A 10,823-nucleotide genomic window follows, 5' to 3' on the forward strand; every position below is an offset into this window, starting at 1 on the left:
CAGGCTGGCCTCGAACTCAGAAATCCGCCTGCCTCTGCCTCCTGAGTGCTGGGATTAAAGGCGTGCGCCACCACCGCCTGGCTGTTGTTTTTTTTTTTTTAAAGACTTATTTATTTATTTATTTATTTATTTATTTATGTGAGTACACTGTAGCTGTCTTCAGACACACCAGAAGAAGCCATTGAATCCCATTACAGATGGCTGTGAGCCACCATGTGGTTGCTGGGATTTGAACTCAGGACCTCTGGAAGAGCAGTCAGTGCTCTTAACCGCTGAGCCATCTCACCAGCCCTATTCCATTGTTTTATCTGACTTTGAGATATGGCCTTTCTCTGTGATCTTCCTGCCTTAGTGCTTTGAATGCTAGGATTGCAGTTAGGTGTGCACCTCCTTTCCGATCATCTCCCTTTCTCTTCAACATTTATTTGTTAGGCTACGCATGGTGATGACTTTAATCCCAGCACTTGGGAGGCAGAGGCAGGTAGATCTCTGGGAGTGTAAAGCCTGCCTGTTCTACAGAGTGAGTTCCAGGATGCAGAGAAACCCTGTCTTGAAAAACCAATGAGAGAGAGGGGGAGGGTGTATTTTCTTAGTGTGTGGCAGTACGTGGGTGCCGTGACATGATGGAGGTCAGAGAAGAGTCTGCTGAGTCTCCTGAGGGCTTCCCATCTTGCCATAGAAGAGCTGACATTATGGGTGTTTACCCCCAAACTCTAGGGCTTTTTAACTTATTTATTTAGTGGGAGGGGGCACAGAGGCATAGGTGTGGCGGTCAGAAGACAACTTTCAGGAATCAGTTCTCTCAGTCTACCCTGTACAGTCTGGAGATCAAATTGATATTACCAAGTTCAATGGCAGTTACTTTTACCCACTTAGCCATTTCAATGGGTTTATAATAAACAGCAGGGCCAACTCAGCACCCATTGTTAGAAGTATCAAGTACCAGGCCTTGCAGGTACATGAGTGAGCTAGATAGATGTTCAAAGACCCCTCCCTCTTTTGGTGTCTGANTCCGAGAGGAAGAAGACCAAAAATCATCATGAAATTGGGCACATGCAACATTCTAAGGTCCTGTAAAGAAAGGAAGATGGAGTAAGTGCTGCCCATGGTGAGGACCAGAGGGGTTTGCAGCAGGAAATATAATATGGGCAAGTCTTTTGGGACAGGTGGATTTGAGCAAAGACTGGCATGGCATGGGGGCAAAATGAGGCATGGTCAAATCTGGGGAAAGCTGTACCAGGCAGTAGAACAGCCCAGTGCAAAGGCCCTGGGGTGGGAGCCATCTCCAGTCCTATGTTATACTGCCTGGGTAAGAGAAGCAGGAAGGAATCAGAGCCAGTCTGCAAATGAGTCTCTGTGGCAACGTGAGAGGCTCTGGGTTTGCTTCTCAGCACCAGGAAAGAAGGGATGGCTCTGCTAGTCCCCGTGAGCACAAGGGGAGCAGCAAATGACCACTGGCTACATGCAGACAGTGCATTGAGATAGGATCACTCATTGAACTTGAAGCTGAACTGGCATGCCAAAGAGCTCCCAGGACCCCTGTCCCCACCCCACAATACAGAAGTTACAAGCACCCAGCCATGCTTGGCATTTAGACTTGGAGTCCTCATGCTTCCACAGTGAATCCTCTTAATTTACTGATCTTATCTCCAGAAATCCCTAAACTGGGACTTTACTATTGGGAGTCACGTTCTGGGTTTCTTCCTGCAGCTTGCAACCCTGCAGAGGGAGGAGGAGGTAGAAGACACCAGAGATGGGGCAGGGGATGGTGAGTGTCTAGAGAGCCCTCACTTCGCCCCAGGGTTGCTTGGCGGGGAGTACATCCAGAGAACCTGGGGATGCCTAGCACTTACCGCTCCACAGGGTCCAGCCACTGCCCTGAGGACTTGGCCCTGGGAGCACAATCCCGGGGCCACTTCAGCCGCCAGCCAGTGAAGTATTCCCGGGGAGGTGTGCGGCCAGTTACTCATCAACTCTCCAGCCTGGCTCTGGTGGCCTCCAAGCTGTGTGAGGAGACTCCTGTCACTGTCTCAGCAGTGCACCGAGGTAGTTTGAGGGTACGAGGTTTGGGCCCTGTTGCTGCCTGCCCTGAAGGCAGCCCCCTGCGCCGGAACCCTCTGCCCAAGCACTTTGAGATCACCCAGGAGACAGCCCGGCTTCTCTCCAAGCTGAACAGTGATGCTGTGTCCAGGACCACCTGTTGTGCTGACCCAGAGCCTGAGGAGTCTGAAGAGCACCTCTGACCACCTACCATCCTGAGGGACCCAGAACTGAATTGATGGTCCCTGACCCAACCTGGTGACCAAACCAATTCAGTGGGGTGTGGGGAGAGATGGGGTTACCAGTAAGTTCCGGTAATGAAGATTACCTACCTGTGGGAGTCCCAAGACACTTGGTTGAAGTGTCCCATCATCTCCCTGCCAGAGGAGATTTAAACAGCGAGGCAACACAGGTGCAGGTGTTTCGGGGTCAAGACTCAATGGTCAATACAGATCCATGGGGACTACCCGAGTCTCTGACCTCTGAGACGGTTGTCTTGACTATTTCAGTCATAATGGCTCCTGGCCCTACTACACTTGCAGCCATAACAGACTCCAAGTTAGCAGGTGGCTAACAGGTGCCTGCAGCCCAGTCCTGTCTCCTTTTACTCCTTCCTTTCGTTTGTTTGTTTGTTTTGAGCTAAGACTCATTGTGTAGCTCTGGCTGGTCTGGAGCTCCCTTTGTGAGCCACAAATCCTCTGCCTCCCAAGTGCTGGCCAAATCTGTGTTCGTACAACCTCCACATAAAACCATATCCTGCTGCCGGCAGGAGGGCTGACCCGCAGTAGTGCTTGCTGTAAAGCTTCACCTTTGTTGGACCTCCCAGAGCCACTTAGTGGAAGGAGAGAGCCCATCCCTACAAATTGTCTGACCTATGCACATGCACAAACAAAAGAAAATTTTAATTAAAAAAAAAGTCCGCTGGGCGGTAGTGCCACACACCTCTACTTAATCCTAGCACTCAGAAGGTAGAGGCAGGAGGATCTCTGAGTTTTATGCCAGCCAGATGTACAGAGAAAGTTCCAGGACAGCCAGGGCTACACAGAGAAACCCTGTTTCAGAAAAACAAAATAAAATAAATCTTGTCTGTTCTTGCCCATTTGTCTTTGTGCTGGAATGCTAACAATAAGTCACCAGTAAGAGCAGCGTCTTTAACCCTTTATTAAGGGCCAGATGAGCGAACCAAGGCTTCTAAAACACACCCTTGGAAACCTACAGGCAATTAGTGTAGGGCCTGGAGCCTAAGATGAGTCACTCAGCTCAGTGTCCCTGATCCGGTTCTACACAATCAAATACAACTCGGTGCAGATAATCGGGACAATGGGGCTGTGTGCTGGGAACCGGGGGAGGTCAGGGGAGGAGGCTGCTGCAGGCTCGAGCCAGCGGCAGGCTGGGGCGAGACCACGGGAAGCAAGGTAGTGTAGCAGCAGTGGGGCGAGGGTCCAGCGGGGAGATTGACCATGGAACAGTGGGGCGGGGCTTGCAGCTCGGTAAAGGATTGGACAGAAACAGGGGGGCGCCCGCAGAGGCCCCCCGCTGTGGATCTTTTCAACTGCCAGGTGACTCAGCCCCAAAGGCGCGAAAGGGCAAGCACGTGAGATGTGCGGGGGGGGGGGGGGGGACGGATGGAGTAGAAAGGGTGCCCCACGTGGGAAAAGGGGGCCGTGGGGAGGCGGTGAAATGACCACAGTTTCAGGAGATCACACTTCCGACGTGGGGGTGGGACTCTCCAGGGGGCGGGACACCCCCAAGGGCCAAGAGCTAGGGCAGGTGGGGGCGTGGCTTTGAGGCCCCGCCTCTCCCGCCTCCTCAGCCGGGGGCTCCAGGAACACCGGACGCTGCTGCGCAACCGCTCGGTTGCCCGGCCATGGGTCTTAGTCCTGCTTCAACCCACCGCGAGCCCGCCCCATCTGCCGCTTGACTGGATGTGCAGGTAAGACCAACACCAACCGGTTTAGGGTGGGTGCAGGCCGCTGAAGAAAGCGAGGCGCGGCCCCTTCTTCTCCACAATCCTTCTCCTAGCCCAGGGTTGTCTGCAATACCCTCTTTTGTCCTGGAGGCCTTCTTGGCCCTCGGTCCCACCCAGGAATGGACTGCTTTCAGAGCTCTTGCGCGGAATCCTGCCTGTAACTCAAACTTCTGGGCGGTCTCTGTCTACTCTGCTCGCGCTAAGTCCCTTCCGTGCCTTGGCACTGCCCTCCGGGTGTTGATCACGGACCTCGCTCTGGTGTGCACACGCCCCCCGGCCTCTGCACTGTGCAAGGACCCTGGCACAAGTTTGATCTTAAGGCTAACCCCTGCAGCTCACGCCGCCTTTGTGCTGCCCCAGCCAACCCACCCACACCCATCGGAAACCACAGGTGTCCAACCCGGTCACGGATTAGTGGCACGTGGCACAGAATTGCAATGTGGATGCATTTGCTCTGGGTTCTTAAGATTTAAAAAGGAAAAGAAAAGTCGATCCGAAAGCCGTTTTAAATTGTTATGCCAGCATTCAGCAGAGGCTCTGATTTTGAGGCCAGTGTGGTCTCAAAGCAAGTTCTAGGTCAGTTGGGATGCATCGAGAGACCCTGCTTTATGAGTAAATAAATAGAAATTACTTTTTTAAGGTCACTTTGGCCTTCACCACAGACCTCTTGCACAGAGGGCCTCTGAGCCTGTAGGTTGCACTCACCCAATCTTGATTCTAGTCTCTGGCCACTGCTTTGCTCAAGTGCCCGTCCATCAGGGGCCACCTGCACTGATCTGTCTTCTGTATCCACAGGCGGCCATCATGGGCCGGTGCTACTACAACGAGACCATCGGCTTTTTCTATAATAACAGCGGCAAGGAGCTCAGCCTTCACTGGCGCCCCAAAGATGTGGTGGTGGTGGCCCTGGGACTGACAGTCAGTGTGCTGGTATTGCTGACCAATCTGCTGGTTATTGCAGCCATCGCCTCCAACCGACGCTTCCACCAGCCCATATACTACCTGCTTGGCAACTTGGCTGCGGCTGACCTCTTCGCTGGCATGGCCTACCTCTTCCTCATGTTCCATACTGGCCCACGTACTGCCAGGCTCTCCATCAAAGGCTGGTTCCTGCGACAGGGCCTGCTGGACACCAGCCTCACGGCGTCAGTGGCCACACTGCTGGCCATCGCTGTGGAGCGGCACCGCAGTGTGATGGCGGTACAGCTACACAGCCGCCTGCCCCGGGGACGTGTGGTCACACTCATCGTGGGTGTGTGGGCGGCTGCACTGGGTCTGGGGTTGCTACCTGCACACTTCTGGCACTGCCTCTGTGACTTGGACAGTTGCTCACGAATGGTGCCCCTGTTCAGCCGCTCCTACTTGGCTGCATGGGCCCTATCCAGCCTGCTTGTCTTCCTACTCATGGTAGCTGTCTACACACGAATTTTCTTCTATGTGCGTAGACGGGTGGAACGCATGGCGGAGCACGTCAGCTGCCATCCCCGCTACCGAGAGACCACACTCAGCCTAGTCAAGACGGTTGTCATCATTCTGGGTGAGTGGGTGCTCTGACAACAGCTTTAGGAGGGGACTTGCCATAGGTCCCTGGGACCCTGAAGCAATAAGGGGGGGGGGGTTTCCCAAGCAGAGACTCCAAAGAGGAAAAAATGCCAGCCTACTAGAGGAGAAAAGGCTAGCCTCGGTTTTCACCTGTTTCTCAAAGGAAACCACTTAGCGGTCTTTTTTGTTTAATTGATTGTGTTTCAGGCAGAGCCTCACAGTAGCCCAGGCTGGCTTCATGACCTTATCCTTATCTTTTTGCCTTTGTCTATCAAGGGGTAGGGCAGGCTAGCATTCTTGCAACCAGTTGCCATCCTCAGCCCTGGTTGGTGTTGTTTTGTTGTTTTGTTTTGTTTTGTTTTGTGAGATAAGGTCTCTGTAGCCCTGGTTGTCCTGAAACTCAATCTGTAGTCCAGGCAGGCTGGCCTTCAACCCAAAGTTCTGCCTCCTGAATGCTGGGATTAAAGGTGTGGTTCACTACATCCCCAGCCTTTCTTCAGATTTATTTTTTATTTGTGCATGTGTGTTTGTGTGACTGTGAGATTGTCTTTGGGTTTGTGCAGATGTGTGCGGGTGCATGCTGAGGCTAGAGGCATCCTAGGCCCTTGGAGCTGAAAGTACAAGCAGTTTTGAGCTGTCTGATGTAGGTGTCGGGGACAAAACTCTGGTACTCTGAACCATTAAAGCCATCTCTCTCTAGCCCTGGTTGTTACTTTTGCTTATTTGTTTATTTGACTTTCTTTTGAGATTGGGTGTCACCGTATAGTCCAGGCTGGCTTGGAGCTCACTTGGTAGACCAAGCTGGCCTCCAACTCAGATACATGCCTCTGTGCCCCCCTGCCCTCCACCCCCGAGTGCTGGGATTAAAATAAGCACCATCACACTGGGCTGGCTTCATGAAGTTCAGGGGGGACCTCAAGCTCTCTCTGTAGCTGAGGCAGGCCTCAGAGCCCTGATCTTCCTATTCCTGTTTCCCTGGGGCGATGGGTATGTGCCACCACACCTGGCTCCCCTTTGGGGTTTATTTATTTGTGGGGGGGAGCTAGAAAGATGGCTTGGTGATTAAGAGTACTTCCTGTTCTCCCAGAGGACCCGAATTTAATTCCCAGTACCCACATTAGGCAGCTCATAACCATCTGCAGCTCTAGCCCCAAGGGTCCTGATGCTTTTTTCTAGCCTCCAGCACCCACATACATGTGGTCTCTGTCTCTCTCTCTCTCTCTCTCACACACACACACACACACTTATGCACACATGTGAGTAAGATAAATCCTTTTGTAATTTATTTTGTGGGTGTGCACGCACACACTACAATTTACCTGAGGACAGCTCCTGGGAGTCAGTTTTCTCTGTACTCTATGGCCCTTGGAATTGAATTGGGTCCTTAGTCCCTCTGTGGGGCTTTTAGTAAGGGCTAGTGTGGTTACTTTGGCTTTGGGGTACAGGAGGACCACTATATCACTATTCCCATCCAAGATTGATTCTCCCCAGTGATACCTGTCCCCACCCCCACCCCTACTTGTCCCATCCCTTAGTAAACAAATCTTCATGCCAGGCAGTGGTGGCTCATGCCTGTAATCCTAGCACTTGGGAGGCAGAGGCAGGTGGATTTCTGAGTTAGAGGCCAGCCTGGTCTACAGAGTGAGTTCCAGGACAGCCAGAGCAACACAGAAAAACTCTGTCTCAAAAGAGCCAAAAGAAAAAAAAAAATCTTCTATAGAAGGGTCCCGGGATACTTTGTCCCAGTTAGGAAAGGTATCACACTGGCAGGCGAATAAGGGAAAGTGTCTGTCCCCTCTTAGCAGGCCAACCCATACAAGTAGCTTGTGTGGTTTGTGCCACTCAGTTGGCCACTGCCTGAGCACAGAGCTGTTTGGGCAAGTCTCCTGGTGGCTCACATAGTCAGCCCTCAACTCCGACCCCGCTAACGCCACTCCCGGCCTTTGTCCCGCAGGGGCATTTGTGGTGTGCTGGACACCGGGCCAGGTGGTGCTGCTCCTGGATGGCCTGGACTGTAAGTCCTGCAACGTTCTGGCCGTGGAGAAGTACTTCCTGCTCCTGGCTGAGGCCAACTCACTGGTCAACGCCGTGGTGTATTCCTGCCGAGACGCTGAGATGCGCCGCACCTTCCGCCGCCTTCTCTGCTGCGTGTGTCTCCGCTGGTCCAGCCACAAGTCTACCCACTACTCAGCTTCTGCCCGCACGGGCGCCAGCACCCGGATCATGCTTCCTGAGAATGGCCGCCCACTGATGGACTCCACCCTTTAAATCTTGGACTGAGGCAGGAAGGAGACTGGAGCTTCATCTGCAGCCTATGGTCACTTGCAGAGCCTCTGACTCAAGCCAGCCCAGCAGATGCATGGCTCTTCAACACTCGTTGCCCCAGGGACAGAGAGTCTGCCTGCCCCTGGACAGAGGGACTTGGGGACATCTCCGTCCGTGCGCCTGGGGAGAGCATCCTAATGGGACTTGGCCGTCTGGCTCTCAATCATCTCAGGTTTTAGGGTTTTTTTTGGTTTTTGGTTTTTCGAGACAGGGTTTCTCTGTGTAGCCCTGGCTGTCCTGGCACTCACTTTGTAGACCAGGCTGGCCTCGAACTCAGAAATCCGCCTGCCTCTGCCTCCCGAGTGCTGGGATTAAAGGCGTGCGCCACCACGCCCAGCAGGTTTTAGGGTTTTTAACAGACATTTTCATATTTTTGCTGTGTTATCTCTGGATGTCTGTGGACTGCTGCTTCCTACATGGTGCTGTAGCTATTGGGACAGAAGAGGTGAGAGCTGTCCCAGGCTATACCACCTACTGTTACAGGGTAGACTGTAGGGGTACTGTCTTCCTGAGGCGGCTTTTGGTTGTTTTGTTTTGCTTTTGAGACAGGCTCTCATGTAGTCTAGGCGGCCTTGAATTCACTGTGTAGGTGAGGATGGCCTTGAACTCTTGATGGTCCTGACTCCAAGTGCTAGTACTGAAGCTGATTCCTTACATGTGCTGAGCAGCCTGAGGGCTCACCTGCCTCCCTTAGTATGAGGGACCCCATGACACAGAGCCAGCCTTTCCACCCTGAGGTTGCAGAGGTGGGGTTTGGTTTGGTTTGGTTAGGATTTTTTCTGTTGGTTGGCAGGCGTTTTGCCATTACTTCAGTCAGTCTGTCCCAGTGTCCTGGAATCATGACTCAAGGCTGCCAAGAATCCTTCAACATGAAATCCCATGGCCCCAGCCAGCCTTGAACTTGCTGCATAGACTAGACTGTTCTTGAACCCATTGTCCTGCCTCAGAATCGTAGATGCTGGGATTAGAGCTATATGCTACCATGCCCAGTTTCTGTCTCTTCCTGGAGTCTTACAAAAGTTTCTTTCCTTTTGCCTCTGTCCTACCCAGCTCTCTCTTAAAGAACCTAGGGTGATTTCTAGTTTGTGCAAACCTTCTCCTTCTGCCTGCCTCACCCCCTTTTTTTAGACCCAGAGTCTCACAGTGCAGCCCAGTCCACCCTAGAGCTCACTGTGCCGCTCAGGCTAATGTCATACTCTCAGGTCTCTTCCTGCCTTGGCTCCCTGAGTGCTAGGAATGACAAGCCATATTGCGCCTGTGTCTGACTGCCCAGCTTGGAAAAGCACAGCTATGCAGAGGGCACCAGAAAACTCCATGAGGAAGGGCTTCAGTGTCCCTTGGACTTTCTACTTCTGAGTCCCCCAAGACCTCAGATATGCCAGGCCTGAGGTTAACTCCCTCCCTCCCTCCCTCCCTCTCTCCCCAGAGAAGCCTCCTAGCAGGCAGTGTGAGCCATGAACTTGGCTCCCTGCTCTGGGTTATGTTCTCACCTCGGATTCACAGCCGAGGAACAGCAGGAACTTGAACCTCTGTCTTATCTGAGGCCAAATTCTTAAGGCATTAAAGCATTAGTTTCTTAAGTCCTGAAAACGTCTCTCTCTCTCTCCAGTCAGCGTCCGGCTTTTCCCATGGCTAGGACCTTGCACACTCTAGGCAAGTTCCCCAGCACAGATCTTCTATCACGTGAGCCATGTCCAAAAGGAAAACAATGCAGACTGAACTGAAGGGCTGGATTGCAGTGGGCCTTTGCTTCTTTGTGGGTTCTTTTCCCCACTCTTTATGCCTCTGGTTTCACCCCATCAGTCACTAGATAGAAAAAGAAAGAGGGAGAGAGATACTGAGATCTGTGAATCTAATTTCTTTCTTCCTTTTTCTTCTTTGAGCACAACTACTAACAAATCATGACCAACCAACCACACTGCCTATGGGGCCCTAGCACTCATACACCCTTGAAAACGTTTCCAGAACTCGAAACATCACACAGCCACAGAAACTCTCTGCAGTTGGCAAAACTGTGCCTCATGTTCCAAGGTGACTGCCCAGGAACCTCTGCAGCCAGGTGTCCATGAAGGACAGTGTCCCTGCAGCCAGGTGTCCATGAAGGACAGTGATCCTGCAGCCAGGTGTCCATGAAGGACAGTGTCCCTGCAGCCAGGTGTCCATGAAGGACAGTGTCCCTGCAGCCAGGTGTCCATAAAGGACAGTATCCCTTCCCTACCTCGTAGGAGCTCCAGGCATACTAGATATGGGTCACTTTAGGGATGGGTGGAGGCAGCCAATTGAATCCTGACTTGGGGACTTCTGATGGCCTGCAGAAGTTCAGCTCTGTCACCTGTCCTTAGTGGCTGTCCTCCGTCAGCACCGTCCAGATGCTATCCAGGGATTTAATCTTGTCAGCCTTTACGTTTTATTTTCCCTTTTCCACTTAGAGGCATTATGCTTTTTTGTTTCTTTGAGACAGGGACTCACTGTGTAGCACTGGCTGGCCTCTAACTCACAAAGATCAGTCTGCCTCTGCCTCCTGAGAGCTGGGATTAAAGGAAAGTGCCTCGTCATTTACAGATTTCTGCACTTGTGTGGATGCACCTCTGCATGTGGAGGCTGGAGATGTGTCAGAAGTCAGCCCTGAAGGCAGGGTCACCTTAGTCAACATAGCAGGGTCTCTGTCACATCCAGAGCTCACCAATACAGCTAGTCTCACTAGGCATCTTGTTCTGAGCAATCCCCTGTCTCTGCCCTCCAAGGCAGGAGACATACTCAGGACACTCTGCTCCTGCCCCCACTTTTATGTGGATTTTTGAGGTTCTGAATTCTGGTCTTCACACCTGAGTAGCAAGCGCTTTAAAAAGTACTGAGCCAGCCGGGCGTGGTGGCGCACGCCTTTAATCCCAGCACTCGGGAGGCAGAGGCAGGTGGATTTCTGAGTTCGAGGCCAGCCTGGTCTACA

At 52.5% G+C, this 10,823-nt stretch overlaps 2 protein-coding genes across 2 annotated transcripts in view; both read left to right on the forward strand.

Annotated features, from left to right (window-relative positions):
• Positions 1–3,136, forward strand: part of Gmip (GEM interacting protein) — a 14,070-nt gene extending 10,934 nt beyond the window's left edge. The window contains exons 20-21 of the mRNA XM_021170008.2: positions 1,711–1,768; positions 1,864–3,136. Of these exons, the coding sequence (XP_021025667.1) occupies positions 1,711–1,768; positions 1,864–2,243 (438 nt within the window). The 3' untranslated portion in view covers positions 2,244–3,136. The remainder of the gene's footprint in view (positions 1–1,710; positions 1,769–1,863) is intronic.
• Positions 3,137–3,844: 708 nt separating this feature from the next.
• Positions 3,845–8,108, forward strand: Lpar2 (lysophosphatidic acid receptor 2). Its single transcript, XM_021170552.2, has 3 exons — positions 3,845–3,973; positions 4,805–5,546; positions 7,506–8,108. Exons 2-3 carry the CDS (start codon positions 4,814–4,816, stop codon positions 7,817–7,819), a joined length of 1,047 nt encoding a protein of 348 aa, XP_021026211.1. The 5' UTR covers positions 3,845–3,973; positions 4,805–4,813; the 3' UTR covers positions 7,820–8,108.
• Positions 8,109–10,823: the final 2,715 nt, after the last annotated feature.

The sequence above is a fragment of the Mus caroli genome, chromosome 8 (assembly GCF_900094665.2).
Source record: "Mus caroli chromosome 8, CAROLI_EIJ_v1.1, whole genome shotgun sequence".
Classification (NCBI taxonomy): Eukaryota; Metazoa; Chordata; class Mammalia; order Rodentia; family Muridae; genus Mus; species Mus caroli.

What these genes read in the sequence shown, in the direction of transcription:
- Lpar2 (XM_021170552.2), top strand. Translation starts at nt 4,814, where the DNA reads ATGGGCCGGTGCTACTACAACGAGACCATCGGCTTTTTCTATAATAAC. An exon ending in GACGGTTGTCATCATTCTGG is followed by an intron (nt 5,547 to 7,505) that starts GTGAGTGGGTGC and finishes TTTGTCCCGCAG; the next exon opens with GGGCATTTGTGGTGTGCTGG.